Source organism: Mus caroli, chromosome 13 (assembly GCF_900094665.2).
Source record: "Mus caroli chromosome 13, CAROLI_EIJ_v1.1, whole genome shotgun sequence".
NCBI classification, from domain to species: Eukaryota; Metazoa; Chordata; class Mammalia; order Rodentia; family Muridae; genus Mus; species Mus caroli.
Genome location: NC_034582.1, coordinates 86,083,466 through 86,109,463, shown reverse-complemented (window position 1 = coordinate 86,109,463; position 25,998 = coordinate 86,083,466). Strand labels below are relative to the sequence as shown.

At 42.6% G+C, this 25,998-nt stretch overlaps 1 protein-coding gene across 3 annotated transcripts in view; it reads left to right on the top strand.

The window, feature by feature from the left end:
- The window catches only part of Msh3 (mutS homolog 3), a 154,932-nt gene that overhangs the window by 2,007 nt on the left and 126,927 nt on the right, over nucleotides 1-25,998 (top strand). For all 3 annotated transcript variants that reach the window (XR_003834662.1, XM_021180634.2, XM_021180633.2), the window contains exons 3-8: nucleotides 1,550-1,770; nucleotides 3,650-3,838; nucleotides 5,162-5,278; nucleotides 5,761-5,878; nucleotides 7,562-7,707; nucleotides 10,286-10,452. Coding sequence is in view for 2 of the 3 variants with exons in the window: in XM_021180634.2 (XP_021036293.1) it covers nucleotides 1,550-1,770; nucleotides 3,650-3,838; nucleotides 5,162-5,278; nucleotides 5,761-5,878; nucleotides 7,562-7,707; nucleotides 10,286-10,452 (958 nt within the window). In the remaining variant the exon portion in view is untranslated. The remainder of the gene's footprint in view (nucleotides 1-1,549; nucleotides 1,771-3,649; nucleotides 3,839-5,161; nucleotides 5,279-5,760; nucleotides 5,879-7,561; nucleotides 7,708-10,285; nucleotides 10,453-25,998) is intronic.

The following is a 25,998-nucleotide window of genomic DNA, read 5'->3' as shown; positions in this document are numbered from 1 at the left end:
GTATTTTTTTTTAAAGTGTGTATGTGTGTTTTGTGAGTGTGTGTGTGTGTTGTGAGTGTAGACACCTGCATAGGCACGAGGCATGTAATCCTCTGAGAGCTGGAGTCACAGGTGGTTATCAGCCATCTGATGTGGTTGCTGGCAATTCAGGTTCTCTGATGGAAGAGTGGTATGTGCACTAACCACTGGACAATCTCTCCTGCCATGTTCTGTTTTAAATCTTGGTTATAAAGATGAAACATTTGCTAAGGATCTATTTATCACATTTATTTGTGTGTGTCATAGTACATAGGTAAAAGAGGTCAGAGGACAATTTGCATGAGTTATCTCCTTATGTTGTGTGAGTTCTGGCTTTGAACTCAGCTTCTAAGACTTGTTGGTAAGCACTCTTACCTAGGAAGCTCTCTTCCAGTCCCCAATGAGCCTTTGTTGTTGTTGTTGTTGTTGGAGACAGGCTTTCTGTATATTGCCCTGGCTGTCCTGGAACTCATTCTGTAGACCAGGCTGGCCTCGAACTCAGAAATCCACCTGCCTCTGCCTCCCAAGTGCTGGGAGTAAAGGTGTGCACCACCATTGACCTGCCCCAGCTAGCCTCCTTATTATCTATCTCAAGTCTTTCATGTTTGACTTCTAGAGCTGTACTGGTGAACAGAGCCTCTTCATGATCCATACCTCTAACCCTGCTCATGACCCATCTTGTCTCCTGCATCTACCATTTTGACTTTGTCATCCCTTTTATTTCTGCATCCAGTCAGCTTTGGCTCTTAACATTTTCCTGGGATAGTTTATAACCAGAAATACTGCATATTACACCTTTCCAGAGAAGTTTCTAGTCTGTGCTGAGTGGGAGAAAGGCTCTCAGAGCTTGAAGGGTGAGAAGAATGTAGGCTCAGTTTACTTTGAATCAGTTCTTTTTATTTCAGAGCTTTCCAGACTCCATGGTGGCCCCATTCTGAGGCTCAAGCATTTTGTGTTGCCAATTGAATTGGCTTTTTGCTTTTCTAAGAATTGGGTGTGACTCTTGTGTACTGAATTAGTGACTATGCATCAGTTCCCTGTCTGGCTTCAGATACCTGTCCTGTCTGCCATTATACGCAAAGAAACAAGAAGCAGAGTTCCACTAGAGCCCTGAGCCCTGCTTTTTAAGATTAAAATTGCACTGCTTATTCTTTTACTGTGTGTTTAGTGTCTGTGCATGGGGGCCATATATGTGTAGAGGTCAGAGCCTAGCTCGAAGGAGTTGGCTTTCTCCTTCCATCTTGTTGTTTCTGGTCATCAGAACATAGCTCATCAACTTGGTGACACCATTCCTGCAGAGCCATCTTGCCAGCCTCCTTGACTGTACTTCTCTGGGGATTTCATCAGCGAATGAAATTATATGTATGTTTAAATGGGTCATCTTTCCCTTGAACATGGTGTTCTTTATCACATTATAGCTAGGTGCATTGTTCCAATGGGAATGTCCTTCTGAAAAATTCTATGCAAGTTATGAATTGTCCTAGTGAAGCCAAAATACTATTGGTGTGTTTTCTTCTTCATATTTCCCAAGAGGCAAAGAAATGTCTGAGGCCCAGGATTGTTTTAAAGTCCCTGGAAAAGTTGAAAGAATTCTGCTGTGATTCTGCCCTCCCTCAAAACAGAGTCCAGACAGAAGCTCTTCGGGAGAGACTTGAAGTTCTGCCAAGGTGTACTGATTTTGAAGATATCACTCTGCAACGTGCAAAGAATGCGGTTTTGTCCGAAGATTCCAAACCTCAGGCTAATCAGAAAGTATGTAACTGCTGTGTAGATGAATAACTAGTCACCCGGGTTGAATAACTAGTCACCCGGGTTCTGAAGTGCTTTTAGCTTCTTTGAGGTTACACAGGGAAACAAATGGTTTCCATATCCAGTCATCCTCGCTAGATGAGAGAACATTTGTGTCTTAGCTTTTCTTGCTTCTTTTCAGCATTTAAGAGTTTTACTTTTATGTGGGGGCTATTAGTTGGTTTTGTATTAAGACAATACACAACACCTACAGGCAGTCCTGCTGTACTGTGTGGGTAGGAACATAGATGTGGGGTTGCTTCTCATTGGCAGTTACATAGTTTGCATGGGGGATCCCAGTGGGCATCTTATACGTATGAGTTTTTTTTCAGTTGAAGGCTTGGCAGATACAGTCAGTTCAGAGGTAAAGTAAATGAGTATAGGCTTTATACAGATGGTGACCAGCTCTGCCTTGCAACAATGTTGGGAACTCTAAGTAACCAGACAGAAGTTTCCCTGGAAGCCAGGGAACTACGTGGACGTTATTACAGGCAGTAAGCCATTGCTGTTGTATTTTCTTTGAGACAGGGTCTCACATACAACTCTGGCTGCCCTTGAACTAACAGGGACCTATCAACCTCTGTCTTCTAAGTGCTGGGGCTAAGCTAAAGGTGTTGGCCACCATACCTGGACTGATGATCTGGTGGGGGTCCTACCATATTGTGGGGCAGTCAGTGCAGAGCCAGGAGCACCATGGCTCGTGACAGGTTTCCTGAATTCACAGTCGAGTTCACTGTGCTGGCTCTAGGGATATAAAAGCATAATAGGTCTGAGAAATATTTCTGTCTTCATAGTTTTAAAAATTGTTTAATATCAATTTGTTAGTATCACACTGATAAATTTTTGGGGGGAGGAAGTCTATCTTATTCCATAAATGTGTACTTTTTCTAGAAAATGTAGTTTTTGTGAATGGGAATTAAATTTTTTATTATATAGCATCCTTGGATTTATATAAAACCATAAAAACAAAAGGGAAAAATCTCATAAAAATTAAAGATAATTGCATTCTGATTCAATAAACCACATTTCTTTTGCCATGAGTCTGCACTTCTTCTTTTAGAGGCTTTTTTGTGGACTAATGGCCTTTCTTTTGCTGAGATGAACTGTCTGACAAAATCAGTTTAAGGACAGCTTTATTTTAGCTCACAGTTTGAGGGTCTGGTCCATCAGAGGGAAGGCAGGTGCAGGGCAGGAGACACATCTGCAGTCTTCCCTAGTCAGGAGCAGGTGAGGGCCAGTGCTCTGCTCTCTTCCTCCTGTCATTTAGCACATGGGATCCTGCTGCCATGTTCAAGGCTGGCCAGCCTTCCCAGTTACTGAGTGAGGGGAACACATTGCAGCTTGATTATTGAGATGAGTTGAGTCTCTTTGGAAGGTTCCTGTCTATCAGTGTATTTCCTAAAAGTGCCCTGGACAAGTGTTGCTCGATCCTGTCCAACACTTCTGGGAATAAATACCAAGATATTAATTGATTTTTGAAATAAAAAATGTAAAGCATATAGAACGTTAAACTATTTAGACTTTCAGTATAGTTATTTATAGAGTTTACTTTGGCTTTCTACTTTGGTTTATTTAATTTTTAAAGTTAGCAAAGAGAGTAATTGTTTTCCTTTTCATCTTGATATCACATGTCATTCTCACTTGTATCCCTTCCCCCACTGCTCTCTCTGTGTTTAAATTTTATTTTGGGAAAGTTTTCAGACCTGTAGATAAATTGCCCTCAGAATGCCTTTAGAAACCTTCCTGTGTTGTCACCGAGTGTTAGCTTTGTGCCAAACTTGCTCTGAGAACTCAACAGTTCAGTTGGTGCTTTCTAAACTTGTATACATCTTTTGGTTTCTAGGACAGTCAATTTGGACCCTGCCCTGAAATTTTCCAGAAGACTTCCGATTGTAAACCTTTTAACAAGCGATCCAAGAGCATCTATACACCGTTAGAACTGCAGTACATAGATATGAAGCAGCAGCATAAAGACGCAGTTTTGTGCGTGGAGTGTGGTTACAAGTACAGATTCTTTGGGGAAGATGCAGAAGTAAGTTATTCTTTCTTTTCCTTCCTTTTTCTTTTTCTCACAGGGTCATGCTATGCTCCCTGCATTGGCTTTGAACTTCTGATCCTGCTCTTCAGCCTCGCCACCCCCAAGTTCTGAGGTTAAAGGTGTTCACCACTAGGGTCTACTTACAAGTTGTGTTTTCAAATACTAACTGATACTTCTCTTATGTAGCCATAGACTCTTTTAATAGATCTTATTTCTGTCTTAAAATATTTTATTTATTTAACCTGTGTGTATGTGTGTGCTGTGTCTCTCTCTCTCTCTCTCTCTCTCTCTCTCTGTGTTTGCTGGCTCACTGTATGTCAACTTGACACAGCTGAAATCTTCAGAGAGGAGGGAGCCTCAATTGAGAAAGTGCCTCCATAAGATCAGTCTGTATCAAGCTTATAGGGCATTTTATTAATTAATTTAATTAAGAAATTATTAGCTGGGCAGTACTCAGGAGGCAGAGGCAGGCAAATCTTGGAGTTTGAGGCCAGCCTGGTCTACAGAGTGAGTTCCAGGTAGCTAGGGCTACACAGAGAAACCCTATCTTGAATGCCACCTCCCAAATTTTTTGTAATTAATTTTGTAATTAATGGAGGAGGGCCTAGCTCAGGTGGTCCTGGGTGTATAAGAAAAGCAGGCTGAGAAAGCCATAATGAGCAAGCCAGTGAACAGCATGCCTCAGTGGAGTCTTCCTTGCCACCAGGTTCCTGCTTTGTATGAGTTTCTATCTTGACTTTCTTCAGTGATGGACTATAATATGGATGTAAAAGGCAAATTAGCTCTTTCCTCCACAGCTTGCTTTGGTCAGTAGTGTTTCATCATAGCAGTGTGACCCCTAACTGAGACAAGATGCTCTGTAGCTTCGGAAAGGTGTTTCCTCTGTATAAATGGACACACCACCTAAGATGCCCTTTAGTGGCTTCTACTTGTCAGGTATTTAACTGGTCTATTTACATAACAATGTCTTGTTCCATTACACTCTCAGGCTCTTACTATAGGGAAGACTGAACATTTTAAGGCTTTGGAAACATTTGTGTATTATGAGGATATTGAAGAAGAACAGTTGTGTTTTTGGGATTTAGAGATACAGATGTTGGCTCTGAAGTCACCCTGTTGGAGGTGCCCAAAGTAGATGAAACCATATGTGTTATACAGGGGATATCTTTTAAACATTTTATGATGATTATGTATTTAGAGAAATAAATGTCAGAGCCTACATGTATGCAACATGATGAACTGTTAAAAAATGAACAAACCTTGGACAGGGAGCCTTGAATAGACATTATTGACATGCCTTGTATCTACACTTTTTAGATTGCTGCCCGGGAACTCAATATTTATTGCCACTTAGACCACAACTTTATGACTGCAAGCATACCTACCCACAGACTGTTCGTGCATGTCCGCCGACTTGTGGCCAAAGGATACAAGGTTAGCTTTGGCTTTGATTTGTGGGAATGGAATTGGGATTCTCTTCTAGAGAGGGAAATCATGTCTTACGAAGTGGTAGTAGCCTTAGATCTTGGGATTATGGGAAATTAATATGCGTTATAGTTATTAGCATTGTGTCTGTATTTCTTTCTTTCTTCTTCTTTTTTTTTTTTTCTGAACCAGAGTCTAAGTTGTAAAGCCCAGGATGGGCTTGAACTCACACTCATTCACAGTCCTGCAAGCGCTGGGTACATAGGCCTGTGCTCTACCGTGCCAGCCCTGGAGTGTCCGCCACGGCAGTGTGTTTCTTCCTTTATCTACTTGCCAGTTGCTTGGGGTTCTTTCTGCTCTTCATCTGGACATGGAGGATGTTTTTTTTTATTTTCATTGCTTCAGAAAGAACATTTTAACAGTTTGAAACTTTGTTAAAAAAACAGTGGTTCACTGGATTTGGCAGTAAGTGTGTCTTATTTTTGTTGAAGGTGGGAGTTGTGAAGCAAACTGAAACTGCCGCATTAAAGGCCATCGGAGACAATAAAAGTTCTGTCTTCTCCCGGAAATTGACCGCTCTTTATACGAAATCCACACTTATTGGAGAAGATATCCTTTTAGGATAGGAAGTTTCCTCTTTCTTGTTGTAGGGGGGATTTGCTTTAAAATGACAAATTTAACTGAACAGTTTTTCCTTTTCTCTAATGACAATGTGCTTGCTGAGTTGTTCAGTCACTTCTCTGTGGTGGGTGTGTCACCGAGGAGAGGGTGGGTATGTGTCCATTGTCACAGTGAGAGCAGAGTACATTGTACTTTAATAGCAAGAAAAAGAAATGAGAGCAATCCACCAGCCCCTGTGGGGACATGTTAGTTGTCCATCCCTGTGGGGACATGTTAGTTGTCCATCCCTGTGGGGACATGTTAGTTGTCCAGGGCTTTGCTGGCTCCGCAGAGGCTTGCTAACGTGAGACCTGAAAGGAACTTCCTGACTTCATGTGAAACCAACTCCAGAGGCGAAGTTAAGACACAATTAAATGTGAGATCGTCTTCATTAATTGACGTCATAAACAAATTATTGAAATGGGTAGTTGGTTGAAATTTTCTCTTGCAGGCTTCAGTGTGTACAATCATTATACCAAAGTTTATCATTGCTCTTAAATTCTTTTTGTTAGTTGAAGCAAAGTAACTTCAAAAGCATAATAATAAGATTCTTAGCTTTTTGTTCTGAGATACAGTCTCACTGTGTACTACAGGCTGGCCTTGAATTTCTTCTTAAGCCTTTCTGGTTGGGATTATCCTTGTCTGGGCACCATACCGGACCTGTTATTTTATGAAGTGAAATATTTATTCAGAAGATAAGAAAAAGGTGCAATTAAAAAGATTTACCAGATAGTAAGTCAAGTCTCTTTTTTAAAAATTTTTTCTTTTATTAAAAATAGATTTCAAATCCACATCTTTTCTGTTTCTTTTAGAAAGGAAACAGGCATCTAATAAATTATAATAAAATCAACTACACATGATAAAGCAAAGACAAAAAAATTGGAATAGGACAAAACTAAACAACAAAAACTCCCAAAGAAGAAGCAACAGAAACACATACAGACGCAGAGGTGCACACCAGTAGCACACACAGGAATCCCACAAAAACCCAGCTGCAAGCTTTATTGCTTATATATTCAAAGGACTGTAAAATTAAGATAAACAAATTGCTACTTCCAAAGATGTGGTTGAGTTTGTCTTTTGTTGGCCATCTGCTGCTGGGCATGGGGCATGCTACCCTTATGAGTGGTTGGCTTCCCCAGTGAGACTCCATGGAGAAAGCAGGATGACTTTGTCCAGCATAAGCTTTTATCCTTGAGAATTTTGGTTAATGGGATTCATTTTTTACGTGTCTGAGCATACATGCTCCTATTGTAAATGTATGTCTCTGTTTAATATGTTAAAATTCTCTTGCTGTTTCTAGAGTCTTGGGCACTTTAGAGACAGGGATTGATTTATGCTCTTTTAGTGTGTGTCCTTTGCTTTGTAGCATTGCTGGGTTGTTAAGGAATCAAGGGCCACCATCGACCCAGCAAAATGGATTCATTTTTGGGCTCCCACATGGTTGCAGGTGCACCTCTAGCCCCTTTGGAATTGAGAAGATAATAGTTACCTGTCCTTGTACCTGTTATAGTTCAGGGAAGAGACGACATGCAACTGTGAACATCCTTGGAAGAATGCTGCATGAGGACATAAACCTTTATCACTTAATGGGCATGAAGCAGCATGGGATTTTTCTTTAATCATTACTACATGTGAATCCTCTCATCAGGCTGGATGATTCTGTAAATATTGATGAGGTAATGACAGATACCTCTACCAACTATCTTCTGTGTATCTACGAAGAAAAGGAGAACATTAAAGACAAAAAGAAGGGGAACATTTCCGTTGGTATCGTGGTAAGTCCTTTGAAGGTGAGAAGTGAGTGATGGGTGTTTGTGGTACCTCGTGTGCGTTGTCGTGAGCGGTACGTCATGAGGATTTGGAAGTGCTCTCAGGGACTTTACTAGGAAAGCGTTTCCCTCACAACAGTACTCATCAAGTAGTTAGTTACGGTTTTCTTTTCTGGTTACTTGGCCCTCTGTGCTGGTCGGTGATTCAGATTGTTCCAGACTATGTGCCGTTGAAAATGGTGGCAGTGATGGGCGTTCAGGGGGACAGGGACCTGATAGCACAACAAAATGCTTTACCCAGCATGTGCATGGCTAGCAAAGGGCTCCAGAGATGTCCTCTAATGTGTGGTCTAATGGGAGTGATTATGTGGCTAATTAGATTCTGAGGGATGGAGAGTTAAAGTTAAAGTTAAGTGGCCGGTGCAGGACAGCAAACTAAAGTAATGCAGAAATATGTGCACTCTGTCTTCCGGTCAGTGTGATTCAGGAGCTGTAGCAGTACTAATTTTGCATTCTGCCCACTCATGAGTAAATTTATCCACTTACAGGTCTAAGACGGTGCCCCTCAGGAGTATTAGACTCCCTTATAACCACTCTTTGTGCTTTGTCAATATCTATAGTCAGTGACCAGCATTAACAAACATTCCTAAAGCATCAGGGTCTTTAGTGTACCTTTTAATACATTATTCATAACACATAACTGTGCTAACCTGACATTTGCTTAGCCAGTAAGCCCTTCTCTCGGGGAGTTAGCAAGACTGTGAGAGTTGGGGAGGCCGAAATGAATGTTTCCCCCATGAGATATACTTTCTATTTAATTGTAGACAGTTGGTCCCATCTACAAACAGTAAGGTCATTTGCTCATCTGCGTTAGCATATGTACCGTGCTGTTCTATATCTACCCGGAGCTCAGACTGAATGGTAGCACAGGAGATATACAGGTCCTGCTCTAGCATCTAGCAATAGCATCCTGCCACTGCCAAGGCTGGCTGTAGCGGCTGAGCAGGGATATGAACAGTTGGAGCAGTGGTCATTGACACTAAGTGGTTCTGGCTCCCATCGTTGACTTCAGCAGTCTCTTTACTGGCTCATGGTGTCCTGAGCTCTAGGCCAAGGCTACACTTGCCACTTGAGCTCTGGAATCTTTTCTTTGAATTCTGGTTTGACCACCTCCAACTTTATGTACAAAGGAAGCCTACTATGAAAGTGTTTCGAATTATTTTGTTCCCTGTTTTATATACAAATTAAAAATTTGTTTTTCTGTTTATTTGCTGGGCACAATATGAGGGTCGGGGCACACATGTACCATGGTCATGCTTGCAGAGATTAGAGGACACTTCATGAGAATCAGTTCTTTCTACCCCGTGAGGATGAAACAGAGGTCCCCAGGCTTGGTAGCCACCCCTGTATCGGCTGGGGCATGTTGCTGGCCTGAATGTGACATTTATTTATATGCTTTAGATCTTTGATTGCAGTGCTCTTTAATCTTATGACCCACATGTACTCACTCCTCTGTTGCTGGACACATTAGGGGCTTGGTAATTTTTGCCTCTGTAAATAATACTTCTGTAGGTACTCTTTGCATCTTATCATATACTCAAACTCTCATGAGGAGCTTGGGTATATGCCTGGGAGGAATTGCTGATGTAAACACTACTGGCATTTTCTCCTTTCCTCGATGATGCCTGGCTCTTGGAAGTGGCTATCACTTAGTTAATTGCATTAACAATATAAAGATTTGTGACACTTGTGGCTTTTCATTAGTGCAAACTGTCCTTATCTCTTCATCTCTGAGGTGTCAGTGGTAGAGTGTAGCCTGGGGAGTGGCCGCAGATCCATCGTTTTAGTGCTCTCAGACTTTGGCTAAGTAACTTTACTAAGCTCTTCAACTCCTCCAAACCTTGGCCCCTTTCAGGCTTTCTTACGTTGTCACACTGGGGTGACAGGTGATGGTCTTAAGTTGTCTTGGCTGTTTTACTGGAAACTAGATGGGTTTCATTCATTGTGTTATGTTTGATTTCTGCTATGTAAGAACTAGACAGTGTGCTTGTATGCAATCAGTGTGGTTACTGGCTCTTTGTCCTGATAACGTGCTTTCTGTACAGGGCGAAGCTGATGCCCAGGAACGCTTGGAGACTTGGCACTCTGTCAAGTTCACCAGGTCCCACCCTGTACTCATTGTGTCTCATGAAACTCCCACTTAAGCCTATTGCATTAATTAATTAATTAATTAATTAATTAATTAATTCTGTGTATACATGGCAAATGTGTGGAGCCCAGCAGACTATACTGGGTGTAGGTTCTTTCCTTCTACCACGTAAATCCTGTGGAGATCCCACTCAGGTCCTTAGGCTCAGTGGCAAGACCTTTTTACCTGTTGAGTCCTCTCACCAGCCCTCAGCCCCTTTTAGATGTCTGTGAGTCTAACTTAAACATCAGAGTCTTAAAAGGCAGATGGATTTTCACTTTAAAAGCTGAGCGCATTTTGGGGAGCATGTCATTAAGTAGGACCGTGCTTGGGATGTGCCGGTGCAGCTGGGATGCTTTCTGGGATCTGTGCTATGATGTTTACTGTCGCTTCCAGGGAGTGCAGCCTGCAACCGGCGAAGTTGTGTTTGACTGCTTCCAGGACTCTGCTTCCAGACTGGAGCTGGAGACTCGCATATCAAGCCTGCAGCCTGTGGAATTACTGCTTCCCTCCGACCTGTCTGCGCCAACAGAGATGCTCATCCAAAGAGCCACCAATGTCAGGTGAGGAATGATCTTGTTCACACTGGAGTGACTTCCCAAACCAATGCTTATTCTTATAGAAATTACTTATGGTAATTTTATCCTAATGACAGAGTGTTTTTGTTTTGTTTTCCCCAAGTCAGAGCTTCTCTGTGTAGTCCTGGCTATCCTGGAATTTGCTTTGTAGACCAGGATGGCCTTGGACTCACAGAGATTCATCTGCTTTTCCTCCCAAGTGCTGGGATTAAAGGTGAGCACCACTACCCTGGCTCCAATAATAGAGTTTTTAAAAGGAAAAAATTGTGTAGGACTATAAATGACAGTCATTCTAAAGGGATTTATCATATTACTTAATTATATTGTTTAAAGATTTATGCATATATTCTACAGGTAATTTAGAACTTATTTCTTAAATTTTTGTATAATTTCTGTGCTGCGAGCTTCTCTTCGGCATGGGAGGAACCGAGGAGTTTTATTTACTCGGCCTTATATCACAGCACTTATTTTGAAGCAAGTAGAAGAGAAGATGCATGTGTGAGACTGGACACGCCTTGCTGGATTCTCAAGGCTTGCCCTGTTAGCACTACAGGCAGGTGCCTCTGTGGAAGAGTGACAGAAGGGCAGGGAGCATGGGTAGGCCTGCATGCCATCTACATGAAGGAAGGGATGACAAGCCACTGACTAAATCAAACTGATTTAAAGTCAGGCCTTGATCTTACGGTTTGTTTTTCTGATGATAGCACTAATATGCACTTACTTAGAAGAATTAAGAGTTACAAAAAGAAAGATAAAATAAATCCAGTTCCACAAATACAGAAGTAACTGCACTTTGGTGTTTTATTTCTTTATATGTATTACTTTTTTATTTATAAACTTAGGTTCATGTAGCAAATATAGCTTTGTACCTGTATTCAGCTTAAAAATATCCAATTTTCTCATGGGAAATTTCAGACACATGAATGTAGACATTTCAGAAGAGACTAAGGGAGTAGTAGTGTTGTGAGACACCACCATCCGCCAGTGCCTACTTGCCCCAGGCCAGAGCCAGTCTCGTTCAGCCACACCCTTCTTTCCCTGGGTGCTTATTTTGAAGCAAATTTTAGTGACTACTGCTTTTCACCTTTTGTTTGCTAATATTTCAGTAAACACTTCAAAAGCATTATGCGTCTGACATTTGTTGTAGAGTGGACCGGGGGATGTGTCTGCTGCTTTTGGTTGTGTTTATAGTTTTGTTGCTCAGGTGGTGCGGTAGCATCTGCAGGCGCCTTTGTGTGCATTCTGAATTCTTTCCCGAATTTCTGAGTCAGAAGTTAGAAACATTTATACAAATTATGGTTCCTTGCTAGATTGATAGGTAATACTGGTCCAGGGGCTTCATGAACTCTTTGGAACATTTACAGTGATTATCTGAATAATCTTATTATTTCTATTATAGGTTGAAAACTGTAAGAAAATAGAAAACCCCTTTTTTGTTCTTGATTCTCTTCTGTGTTCAACATTGACCAGTTAAAAGTCTAACAGTCCATTTATGAGGGGTGCTGATGCTGGAGAGCTTAAAGTTGAATAAATTCTTAGACTTTTAAAAGAAATTCATAAGTGTAAGAACATTTACTGTGTTTCATGCCTTTAATTTTGTTTATTTTCCTTTATAACCAAGTGTATATTTAATTCATTTAGATTAATCTAGAATTTGGTCATCTTAATCATTGTGTTAGATTTCTGTTTTCTAATTATTTTTATAAAAATTAATAAAAGTTATAAAAAACAAGAAGAAAGCCAAACGCTGTCTGTGCAGAAGCAGACAGTGACAAGATGCAGTTTGTTTGGCAAGGAACTTTGTCTCGTGCTCACATCAGATGAGGGTCAGAAGCCTGGATTTAGCATGCTGGAGATGCTGGCTGACTGGGACTCAGCAATCTAACGACTTCAGGCCATTTTAGTGTATTTCTCTAGCTAGCATTCCTGGTTCATAATTCTGCTCACGCTTACTGACCAAGTAAGCCTCCATTCCTGGTTAATTTTCTTTCTGTACCTTTTGCTCATGAAGAGTTGAGAATTAAGCCTATGTCTCTATGAGTACCTGTACCTAATTTATGTCTATAGAGAACAAGGTGGTAGATTTTCAGATGTCACAAGGTCATAGGTTGGATGGAAATCTGTCTCTTTGCCTTAGTGACTTTGAGTAATCAATTCGACTATCTTGTCTTCCTGTGTCCTTGTTGTATAAAATACAGGAAGTAAGAGTGCTCACTATAAAGATGAGTTGTAAAGATAATATGCATAAAGTTTCTGGGATAGGGCCTTAGTTCCTCTTCTGTTGCATGATAAAGTACCTTGTCCAAGGTACTTAATAGAAAGAAGGATTTACGTGGGCTTATGGTTCCAGAGGGTTAGAGTCTTTGATGGCAAGAGCAGGAGGCTGAGGGCTCACACTTGAAACACAAAGCACAAAACAGTGAACTGGAATCAAGGCCTTGAAATGTCAGAACCTACTCCCATGATACACCTTCCCAAACAGCCACCAACTGGGGACCAAGTGTTCCAGTGCTGGAGACTGAGGCCTCTCATGTACACCACCACAAACATGTAGCCATCTCCCCTTTACTATTGCGACTCCCTGCTTACTGGTTTTTTGGGTGGGCAGGATGTGGTTCAGGATATATGTATATATTGTTTTCTTTTTAAATTCAAGTTGTCATGTGGCCCAGGCTAGCCTCCAGCTCCCTGTGTATCTGAGAGGTGCCCAATCTTCCTACCTCCTCTTCCTGGATGCTGGGGTTACAGCTGCACCACACCCGCCTCCCTTAGTCTCTCCTGGAACATCTATTAGAGTACATTGTGCCTTCCTTTTCTTCTCTTTGCACATTTCTTTTAGGATGTAATTTCTCGACTACTGTTAGGTTTCTTTTGTTAGTTTTGATCCTTGATACTTATTTTTTTAAGAAATAATCTCATAACTCCTTTAAAACATTTAACAATTATATTTTAATTCAAGGTGGAAGGGGGTCAGTGGGTCAAATGATCTCTGTGCAAGCGTGCAGATCTGAGTTCAGCTTGTGAGCAACCACATGGGAAGCTGTATGTGACAGTGAATCCCGTCATCCTAGTGTGGGGCAGGAGGTGGGAGCTCGCAGGGCTCCTCAGAGGACCCTGCTGTTGGTGCTGACCCTTGTCTTGTGTGTGCACACTTGGGAGCACCCTAGCCCTAGAGATGGGTGAGCTGGAGACTTGCCAAGGACCTTGCAAGAAAAGTAAACACATTTTTTTTTTTTTTCCCAGACAGGGTTTCTCTGTGTAGCCCTGGCTGTCCTGGAACTCACTCTGTAGACCAGGCTGGCCTCGAACTCAGAAATCCACCTGCCTCTGCCTCCCAAGTGCTGGGATTAAAGGCATTCGCCACCATACCCGGCAAGTAAACACATTTTAAGTAACATATTTGATTCGCTATTTCTACTTGTTTTTAGTGGAGTATTTGGACCAATTAAGTCCCTGTGCTTTTCGTAACATCCTATTATTTTTATAATTTGAAAGGTCTTTTCCCATCTTGAGAGCACTTTGTAGTTTTACCTATGTTTTATTTTTACCAAAATCTTTTTAAAATTTTATTTGTAGTGCTCAATTATTTTATTTATTTATTTATTTATTTTAAATGGTTTTTCGAGACGGGGTTTCTCTGTGTAGCCCTGGCTGTCCTGGAACTCACTTTGTAGACCAGACTGGCCTCAAACTCAGAAATCCACCTGCCTCTGCCTCCCAAGTGTGTAGTGCTCAATTTTAAATTTATGTTTTCTTTATTTCATTGCATGAGGTGAGTTCCTACCTTAATTTTTCTTACTAGAGACAGTTGCTCCACTTTAAAACCCACAGAGCTCATGAAGAATAGTTTTCCAGACTTCTGTTCTCAGTTGGCTTACAGGCAGCAGTGTAACGTTCAGTTTTCAGATAAGAAAGTTTTATTGTGAGTTTAGTGGTGTCTGTTGTCAGTGCTGACATGTCGTTTCTTATCTCTCAGACCTAGAGTCACACTGTAATCCCGTCTTTCTGCACTAGATGAGAAGGTGAAAGCTCCAGTTTTTGTCAGGTACTGGTGGGTATTTTACTGGTAACAAAGACATTACATACTATTACCATGTGAGAAGATGCAAAAGTTACCTGGAATTATAGTGGATTTAATGTAGTTTTAAAAACAGTTTTTAAAAATTTAACTTTTTATTCCTAACTTTAACCACAAGAGGTCTCCAAAGGATTTTATATTTTGTGAGTTAAGATTTTTTCTTTTTTAAGAATATGAAATCCTTCCCATTTATTTCTCAAGCTAGTTGCATTCATTTTGTATAGTGTGTCATTTTTAGATTAAAACAACGAGACAAAGATGATCGTCAGTGGAATCAGACACTCCTGAATAGTGGCAGACTGTTTCTCACATGTCTGTCAGAGGGCATCAGGCATCGTATTCCATTATCCCATTGGTTGTCAAATTGTATATAGAGAAAAAAATAGCAGCAGTTTTGAGATTGCTTTAGTTTAGAGAGTTTTATGTTTATAGTCAAAAGAAAAGGAACGAAAACCATTACATAAATTAATAATAGCCGTTACTAATAGTATTTACTAGCTCTCCCATTGAGTCTTGAGCCGAGCATGGTGACTGTCTGAGTTCACAGAGATGGACGTACCCTGGCCATGGCAGGCTGTGGAGGAGGTGGGTTGCATAGGGACATTTGCAGGATGGAAGACTTGACTTAATGAAAGAGAGGAGAAAGGTGCATAGTGTGTAAAATGAAACGATTCAGACTCGGGCACACGGCGAGACTCTCGATCAGAGGAAATGCTCATCTTAGCAAGTGAGGAAAACTCATAGGGCTTTAACTAAGCAGTGCAGGGAAGGAGATATATTCATGGGGGAGAGTCAGAAGAAGAGGTGGTGAGCTTACTGCCAGGAGAGACACTAGAGCTCGGAGAAAGTCAGTAGTTGAAAGTAGGAGGAAGAAAGAGAGTTAGGTAAGGCCAGGGCGAGTAGGAGGTGGGCTGTGGTCATATGTGTGTGAGTAGGGAGTGGGCTGTGTTCATATGTGTGTGAGTAGGAAGGAGGTCATGTCAGTGTGAGTAGGAGGTCATATGAGTGTGAGTAGGAGGTGGGCTGTGGTCACCTGCTGCCAGGCTGGATTTGGTGGCACATGCCTTCAGTTCCAGCATTCCAGAGGTGAGGCAGAGGCAGGCAAATCCCAGTCTATGGAGCGAGTTCTAGGTTCTAGGACAGCCAGGACTACACAGAAAAACCCTTAGTGGGATGGGGTTGAAGAATAAGAGGGAAAAAGAGGATTTGTCTCATTAAACTGTTTAATAATCTGATGTTATTACATATTTGATGGTTCCAGGTTAGTGACTACAGTGTTCTAAGTTTAATAAGTTAGTGCCTTGGACTTAGATGAGGCCATCAACATGATTCTTAGGTCTCAGGAGCCGACTAACCGAGGGATGCCTTTTCAAGCACTGAGGATTATGGGAAGGAATAGCTAAGTACCTCAGTCTGAGGGGATGTTGAGGCTGGGCAATGTAAGGACAGGGTGTGGGGGTGGGAGTGGGGGGAAAGGCATCATCAGCCGGGCTGGCTGAGACTCAGCTGTGGGTGCAGAGTGACCTGTCAGAGATGCTCAGTGCCGGGGCAGGGGGGTGGAGTGCCCATCCAGGAGGGCGGGGCTTTATTAAGAGGTTTCTCAGGTTATCTTGCTGAGTTCTGTTATAGCTGCTATACTTTGTGTCAGAATTTGTTCTTCCGCAATTTAAATAACATTTAAAAATCTACAGAGACAATACATTTGTTTTTCAAGTGAAAAAATACCTTTTTAAAAAGGAAAATGGCCGGGCATGGTAGTGCACACCTTTAATCCCAGCACTTGGGAGGCAGAGGCAAGCGGATTTCTGAGTTTGAGGCCACCCTGGTCTACAAAGTGAGTTTCAGGACAGCCAGGGCTACACAGAGAAACCCTGTCTCGGAAAACCAAAAAAAAAAAAAAAAAAAGGAAAACGATTTTGTTAAACTTCTAAATTTCTCAATTTGATTTATATTATTTTTATAATATATGGCTTAAATATCTAAACCTAAAACTTGGTGCTGTATGCCATTTTTGTAATAATAAAGTCAAGAGTTGGGAACATAGATGGGCGTATGTACAAAAGTCACAGAAGGAATGGACAGTTGCTTGATATGAAGGAGGATGCTCTGCTTGAAGTGGACTTTCCTAGTCAAGTGGGGCCGTCAGATACTGCTTTTTCCTTAATAGCTTCCCCTCATCTCTTTCTGTAAGTACCAGTTTTATAACCATAGCAAAATAAAGAGGGAGGTAGCAATTTTTCAGATATGTCTTCTTCATTATCCATATTATCCAAAGCAAAACTAGGTTCTTTTTCAGTTCAGCCTTGCTGTACTTCATCATAAAGAATCGGTTCTTTTCAACATTTTTTCTGTTTTTAAATATTTATTTTGTGTGTATAAGTGTTTTGCCATGCATGCATGTCTGCATGTCTGGTACCCATGGCAGTCAAAAGGTGTAGAATCCTGTGGACCTGGAGGTTTCGGATGGTTGTGAACCATCGTGTGAGCACAGGAAACGGAATCTAGGTCCTCTTCCAGAGCACAAGTACCCTTGCTTACCCAGTGAGCCATCCCCCAACACCTCAGACATCACCACTGTCTTTCTCCAGCTCCCCCTCTTGTCCAGGCTGCGACTTGTTCACTCACTGTTACTGTTGCTCCGATTTCTTTCTTCCCTTCCTCCCAGACTCTGATAACAGCAATATTTAACTGGTGTTTCCTTGGTCCTGTCTGTTGTCTCCACCTCACTGGTAGTTCCCTCCCTCTTCTTCAGGCAGCCAATCACCAAGCTTTCTAGTTTGAATATTGACTTTTCACTCCTGAATTTTTTGTTTGGGTTTTTGTTGTATCTTTTAATTTCTGGGCAGAGATTTTTTTTTTTTTATACCTTAGCCTTTTATCTTTTTATTTGTTTCAAGCCTATGTATACTGACTGGTAAGACATTAATAGTTAATTTTGTGTGTGAGTGTGTCTATCTGGGCACACATGTGAAGGTCAGAAGAGAACTACGATGTGCATTGAGGGGATCGAATTCAGGTCATCAGACTTGGCAGCAAGTGCCTTTGCCTGTTGACCTGTCTTGTTGGCTTTTGAAACATTAAAGAACAACCCAGCACTGCCAGTTTCTCTGTTTGTGTCCATTTCATACACACGCACACACACACATACACACATACACACACACACACACACACACACACACACACACACATATATATACAGTGCCCTGTGATCATGGTCGCTTCCATTGCTCTCTTCCCACTCCCTCCCTCCCAACCAGGCCCTCTACTACTCAGAATGCCTATTTTAGGTCCCATGTCCTGTGTCCATAGCCACCTCTGCTGTGAGTCCATGATGCATGTGAGGCCTTGGCACTGTCAGAGATTCTGACGTTGCTGCTGTCCTGCTGTTGGTCCCTTGATTTTTTTTTTTTTTTTTTTATTGAGTTTGTCATCTTCCTGTTTCTTAGTGTGATAGAGTTTTGGTGGTAATGTGTGTTTTTACCTACTGTGAGGCAAGAATCCAGGCCTTACTTAGACTGTCGTGAGAGCTTTCTGATTTTGCAAGGTGGGCTGTGCTGCATCATTACTGCCAGGTGGAGATACATTCATGTTCCCTCTGCAGCCTCTGGTGGGTGGTATGAGTTCTAGCTTCTCTTGTAGTCTCTGTGTCATTCAGTAGGGGGACCTCACCACCACAGTGAGAGTGACATACAGGCTGCCTGCGTACTCTCCATTGCTCTACCACGGGGCCTGAGGACTTGCTAGGGATGGATATCTCAGTTTCTTACTGTCCTCTGACCACACCAGCAAGGGGTGTGGTGCTTCTCCAGCATGTTGAGACTGGAGCCTACCCTGCTAAGTCCTCCCTAGGGTGGGTGAAGGTTGGAGCATAGTTTTCCTGTAGCCCCTGGCTAGAGTACAGTATTTATTGTCTGAAATGTTGACCTTCTAACCTGTGGCTTTCCTAGCTCAAAACCTGGTTCTGTGTGTGGTGAAGAGTAACACGAGGGAGCTCCTCCCGTGTCTTTGTTGAGCTTGAGGACCCTAGATGGTCTGTCTCTCTCATGGCTAACACACGGGAAGTCACGTACATTCCTTCCTGGGTAGAAGCCCCCTGGCTAGGTTGTAGTGATTGCTCTGTGTCACCTTGTTTCCTTAGAGGTGTCTTAATATAATTAAATCATTAGTACATTGATTGTCTTGCAGAGATTTATTGCAGTAAAGTTGACTTTTGTAGTTGTGTGAGAGTGATTAAAACTGTAAAATATTCTGTGGAGCACAGTCAGTGGGGCCCATCCTGGCCTCATTCTCCTAACTTCACAGCAGGGGTCTATAAAAGGCAGTGGTGAATTTCGTCAGCCCTCCTTCAAAGTGACCATTGGGAGAGTGGACCCCTCACCTTCTTGCACACCTGTCCTTTCTTGTCATTGCACAAAACTGAGTGTCAGTTAAAATATTAGAAGGTACCTTAGTAGCAACTGGCCTCAGAGCCCAGAAAGGGGGTTTGTCCCGTGCAGAGTCTGAGGCACCGCGAAGGGGAGGGCTGAGTTACCAGCACCCCAGCTACCACCGACAGCCATCAAGCCACACCTGGCCTGCTTACCTGAGAGAATTTTAAGTGACTTGCTTTTTTTTTTTTTTAAACTTCCATAGTTAAATATTTACTAAATGTATATTTAAAACATCTAATTAGTGAACTGAACCTGTAATTTCATAAATTTTTATGGTGTAGAAAGTGTCTTTTAAGTTGGCATTGAGCTGATTTAGCAAGAGTGAGCAAGCTAGTGACATGCTCCCGGGCAGAGGTGGAAGGGAGTGACTGCAGGAGGGGATCTGAGCACTTAGGGACAGTGCCACACTCACCCGCATCTTCTTAGATTCTCTCACTTGAACTGAACGGTGTATAAATCGGATCAGTATTTAAATGCTAAAACGAAGCCAAGTAGAGGTAAAGAGACTGTAAGTGATGAGCCTGAGGCCCACATGGGCCCTTCAGCTCTCCAAGGTGGGCCATCCTCCATGTTTATGACGGGCTTGCCTTTCCTATTAGGATATTTTATTCTACCATCTAGGTAATTTTATCAATTTAGGTATCTAGCAGTAAACTTTAATGAAACATCTTTTCTCATGTCTAAGAAAAATCTTGGTATGTTTTTCCAGTAGATCTTCAACTTGTTAATTCATCCTCTGAGCTGCACACTATTACATGCTTATTCATCATTAAAAACAGTTGCTGGGCATCTGCCATGCACGAAATTTGTAATTAGGTGGTAACGGTACAAAACAGAGTAAGGAGCTTACGGTGCAGTTTTCAGAGAGGGTTTAGTCATAGGGCAAAGCTGAGATCAATGGGAGCGCTCGCAGGTTGTGGGTCTCTGGAAAGTCCCTGCTCCTAGTCTGATGGGTGGTGGATGCTGCAGTCCAGCACTTGAGGAGTTCTTTGCCTTCATTTAATAACAAACAGCCAAAAGTGTAGTCAGCTCTAGCCTGGAAACGCGGAGGGAGGGGTCAGTAACGGAGGATGTCACGGGAGTGACAGACAGCTGGGAAGGGGGAGATTTGTTTGTTTGTTTGTTTTGGGAGCGTTGTGAATGAATGCTGTCCTGGAGGCAGGACTGAGCTGTGGCTCTGAGAGGAAAGGTATGCAGCTGAAAAGGAAGGGTGGGGAAAGCGTGGTCACAGCAGGGCTGGGAAAAAGGGGTTTCAGTGCCTACTGGTTACAGGACAATTTCTTAATGATCCTCTTCCAGTTTCTTTTTCTTTATTTTGTTTTCTTTTTTTCTGGAGCTACTGACTTGAAAAGAGTAAATGAGTTGTGTCTGCAGTAAATTTACTGACAGTAGCCAAGCAAGCAAAAAAAAAAAAAAAACATCAGACTTGGCCTTGGGGGTTGCTGCAGGGTGCCCCAGGCAGGGCTGCACTGCCTAAGCAGACAGTTCAGGAGCAGTTGTGTGAGAAGCAGCCTTTGTTTCAATAAGTTGACTTGAGTTTTTTAAGTACCCTTTCTCATATGGGGCCAAGGGTGTGGTGGCATAAAGTCTCCTCAGTAACTAAATACTTTGTTCCTCGTGTTTTGTTTTCTTAGAAGGTTGTACTATACAATGTAAATATCCCAGTAGTATCTTCTCCCATATTACAGAGAGTTTTTAAATATCTAACTCATAAATAAAATCAGGTTTTAGAAATTATCCTTTTACATGCTAGCAAAACATCCATACATAAAATAACAACAATAATAATTAATAATAATAAATATAAATAATAATAATTTGTGTATGGGTGCTTTGCTTTTATGTATGTATATATACCATGTATGGGCACAGTGCCTGTGATAGCCAAAAGAGGACATCAGATGCCCTGGTACTGGAGTTAAAGATGGTGTTCCCACCATGTGGGTGCTGGGAACTGAACCCGGGTCCTCTGGAAGTGCAGCTACTAGTCCTCTTAACCACTGAGCTGTCTCTCCAACCCCTGAAAACATTTTATTTTTGTTTTGTTTTGAATTAGTCATGATTCAGTAGTAGAGCTTTTAAGTTGTCTATGATTATTATCTTAAAAAAATCAACCCTGTAACAAGTATCAGAAGTGCTTTTATTATTATTTCAGGTGGATACAAGGAGACTGCATGGCAGGGTGCAGCTAATGATGGAAAAGGAAAGACAGGTGATGAAGGCAAAGATAGTCCCTGTAGAGCTCATACACATTATTTGTGGTTTAGATAGCATGCAGGCCTCTGAAGCAAATGCTGTCTTCTTTTTATGTCAGGGAGAGGCTACATGGGGTTAACAGCCAGATGGCTCAGCACGAACAGTGACTGTGAGAGTAAGGAAAGCCTGTAATCTTTGAAGTTGCGGGGTCACTGGAGAGTGAGGCTCAGACCGGTTAGATTCCAGTCGTATGTGATGCTTGCAAGTCTCCCTTCTATAACATAGGATGTGACCATACAGGAACATAAGCGACAAACTCCCCTTATAACTGAACTCAGCACACCTGCTACCTGTGCTTAGGGTGTCCCTGTGCTTAGGGTGTTTCCATCATTGTTTCTTGTTCAGCTTCCTCGGGTTCAGTCTTCAGTTGGAGGCTTGCTTCAGATCCTGACTTAACTTCCTCCTGTCTTTTCAGCCGCCTCCCTGTAAAACCTCCTTGCTAAATCGAGACTTCTAGCTATTACTTTCCTGATCACTCTAGGATTATCCTCTTATCTCTTGTTTTATGGCAGCAATTTCTTTCTACCCTACCTTCTTTTTGTGATATTTTTTAAGTCTCTAGCTCGTCTTGGCCCCCAGAGCAGTGAGAGTATATGAAGCTGCATGATGTTTGCTCTCTCAGCTTCTTTCTCTAGGTCCCTCCCTTCTCCAGGAAGGACACCCTCCTGGTGTTGTTTTCCATGCAGTGTTTAAAAGATTTGTCTCTCTGTCTCTAGCTTCTTACTCTGCATCTGGTGCATTTCTGACTCTTCATGAACTGATGCAGACTGGTACCACTCACTGAGGTTGTTATCAGACTGTAACTGGAGAAGCAGGCAGGCATGATGAAGGTGCACCTCATATAGCGAGTAAGCCGATTGATCCCAAACATGAGCACTTGGTCTTTTAATTTTTTTATTAATTATTTTATTTGTTTACATTTCAAATGTTATCCCCCTTCCCGGTTTCCTCTCCACAAATCTCCCACTCCATACCCTCCTCTTTGCCTCTATGAGGGTGCTCCCCTACCAACACACCCACTCCTGCCTCACCGCTCTACCATTCCCCCCGCCCCCTACCCTGGGGCATCAAGTCTCCACAGGACCAAGGGCCTCCCCTCCCACTGATGCTAGATGAGGCACTCCTCTGCTATATATGTAGCAGGAGCCATGGACTAGCCTGTGTGTACTCTTTGGTGTGGCTTAATCCCTGGGAGCTCTGGGGGGGTGGTCCTGCTAGTTAATACTATTGTTCTTCCTATGGGATTACAGTTCCCTTCGGCTCCTTCAGTCCTTCTTCTAACTGTACCATTGGGGTCCCCAGGCTCAGTCTGATGGTGGACTGTGAGTATCTGCATGTCTTAGTCAGGGGCTGGTGAAGCCTCTCAGAGGACAGCCATGCCAGGCTCCTGTCTGCAAGCACATCTTGGCATTAGGAATAGTGTCAGTGTTTGGTGTCTGTGGATAGAATGGATCACACAGTAGGCCAGTCTCTGGGTGGCCTTTCCTTCAGTCTCTGCTCTGTTTTTGTCCCTGTATGCCCTTTAGACAGGGAAAAATTCTGGATTGAAAATTTTGAGATGGGTGGGTGGCCCAACCTTCCACTGGGTATCATGTCTGTCTACTGGAGGTGCTCTCTTCAGATTCTATCTCCCCACTGTTGGGTGTTTCGGCTAAAGTCATCCCCATTGGGTCCTGGGAGGGTCTCCCATCCCTGGCATCTGGGACTTTCTAATGTTTCCCCAAGTTCCCCACCTCCTAACTGCTACTTATTTCTATTCATTCTCATGGCCCTCTGGGCTTCCCTCCTGTCTCCCCCCCTAATACCTGGTCTTACCCCCCTCCCTTTTCTCCCTTCCCCTCACCCACCCAGACCCCTCCCTCTCTCTGCCTCTTGTGATTATTTTGTTCTCCCTTCTATGTGAGTGTGAAGCATCCATACTTTGCCCTTCCTTCCTGTTAAGCTTTATATGGTCTGTGAGTTAGTTGTATCATGGGTATCCTGAGCTTTTGGATTAAAATTCATTTATCAATAAGTACATACCGTGTATGACCTTTTGGATCTGGGTTACCTCACTCAGGATGATATTTTCTAGTTCTATCCATTTGCCTACAAAGTTCATGAAGTTGTTTTTAATAGCTGAGTAGTTTTCCATTGTGTAAATGTACCACATTTTCTGTATCCATGGAGGGACAACCTGGGTTGTTTCCAACTTCTGGCTACTATAAATAAGGTACATAAGCACTTAATGCCTGGATCCTGCAACTAGTTAGGGCCAGTGGCAGAGGCGAAGTGAGGTCACCAATGGGTCAAGGTTGTAAAGAAGCTGTTCTTGTCTTTAGGTGGTCTCATAATCATTGGGGGTAGCATCCTTTACACAGGGAAAGGGGTGGAAGAGTCAAAGTAATGCTTCTCGCCACTGACACTGGTGCTGAAGATGGAGAAATGACTCCAAGTTAAGAGATGCGGTTGCACTTGGGAGCTAGAGGGAGAGGAAGCAGAAGTTCTAGGAACTGAGAAGGGAATGTTTGGATTGGCCTCTGGGAACTCCTGCTGGAAGTTGACTTAGGGACTGACAGGTAGGAAGTGTGGGTTGCTGGAAACCACTGAATTTGTGATAACTTGCTGTAGCAGAGACAGAAAGTGGTAGCCTCTCAGAAATACGAGGTAACCTAGGACAGTCACACAGCAGTGGCAGAGGCAGCGGTGATGTGAACTGTATCTTCATGTCAGTCCTGCCTGTAAAGAACTTGTAAATTGGTAACCATTCACTGCAGTTAACGCAGACTGTGTTATCTTTCTTGGGGACCCAGTTTCTTTTGCCCTGCTTTTATTCTGTTGAAGTAGAGATAATTTTCCTGCACCTGTAACATGTTAATTTCAGGACTAGGAGTGTAAGTCTGTGATGGAGAGTGTGCTCAGTGCAAACAGAAGTTCTGAGTGACATGCTGAGCACACGTAGGAAGCCCTTGATAGAGTGATTGCCACTTGGACAGTTTCTAGTTACTAAGTAAGGGTACCACTTATATATGAATTATTGTATAGGTGCCTATACTTTACCATCTTTTCCATAACTCTTAGCTATAGCACAAAACTTTAGCAGAGCGAGACAGAAGACTGCGCTCCGTGCAGAGTGAAATCCTGTTTCTGCTGCACAGTGGGAGCAGCCTGGTCTGCAGCTTGTCGCCTGCCTGCCTTGCTCCTACTTGTTACCACAGAGGGACATGTGGCTTAGTCTCCTCATCTCCTGGGGCAAGCTGTGCTTCTGAGAGAAGTTCTCTGTGCTTCTTCCCTGTTTCCTTCCTCGGGATCTTTCCCTCGGTATCAGCAGGGCAGACACTTACTTCAGGGGCCTGTATTTTAGTCACTGCTGTCTTACCCTGTATAGTAAAATAGCACTGGTGTCAGAGTACCGATGTGTCACAGTCTGCACACGCACACATTCTGATTAACTTAAAAATGTGCAGTTCTACACTTACACCCTGGCTGCTTGTAGAAAGTAATGCTGAGTCAGCTGTCACCATTCCCCACAGAGTCCTCTGGGGCCATCATGATGCCAGTTGTTTCTAACTTAAAATGTAGGTGTCCCTACTCAGTGCCGCCTGGATTGCTGGTGTTTTATGGCTTTCCCCTTGGGAATGGGGTAACTGTATGATTTTTGTGCATTTGTTCTGAGAGACTCTAGGTTGCCAACTTAGAAGAGAGGTAAGTGGGCCTGGAGAGACAGCTCACCATGTAAGAGCATGTACTGCTCTTGGAGAGAACAGTTCCTAGCACCTGTGTTGGTGCCTTACAGCCCCTGTAAGTGCAGCTCTAGAGAATCCCATGCCTTTAGTCTCTGTGGGCTCCTGTACATATGTGAGCATACTACGGCCCATAAACATACATGAACATAATTTTAAAAAGTGAACATTTTAAAAATGTGGTAAAGAGAATGAGGCAGTGATTTTTTTTTCTAGTAAGATTCATAATTTTAGGTAATTCCAATTTGATTCAATGCTTCTACATATTTTTTAGATGATTCTTTTGTGTGTGTGTGTGTCTGTTTCTTTGTGTGTTTCTGTCTGTCCATTTGTCTGCCTGTGTGCATGCACACACATGTGGGTGCTTATAGAGGCTAAAAGAGGGTGCCAGATCCCTTGGAGCTAGAGTTCTGGAGGTTGTGAACTACCCAGTCAGTGTAGGTGCTGGTCCTCTGCAAAAGCAGCAAGCACTCTTAGCTGCCGAGTCAGTCATGTCTCCACCTCCCAATTCAGTGCTTTTAAATAATATTTTATGCAGGAAGAGTAAAATGGCCCATTTGAGTTTGATTTGCAGATCCATTGCTTGCATTAATTACCATATACCTGAGGTCAGGCACGCTTTCCCAGTCTGATTTCCTTTTGCTAAACCCTGAGGTCTAAATACCAACCAAGCTGAAATCTGCACACACTACTACATACTTGAAGGACAGCACGTTCAGGAGTTTGAGTATACAGCCACAGCAGATCGCTTGTGCTGTTTCAAACCTTAGTCTCCTCACTTATTAGCTGTGAATTTTCACTTCTCTGTAACTCGGTTCTAATTCAAAACGCAAGTCGGCAATTTGGTTCTGAATTATCCATTATTCCATAGGAGTGCAGTGAGCATAAATGCTTGATGTGTCTATGGGCTTAGAACAATGCCTAGGACACAGTCCACATTCATTTATGTTTAGCATTCCAAAGCTATTTAGAGGTCGCACTGTACTTTTGCTATACTTGTTTCTCAGCATCTTCTACACCCTAACCATTCATTCCATGATTC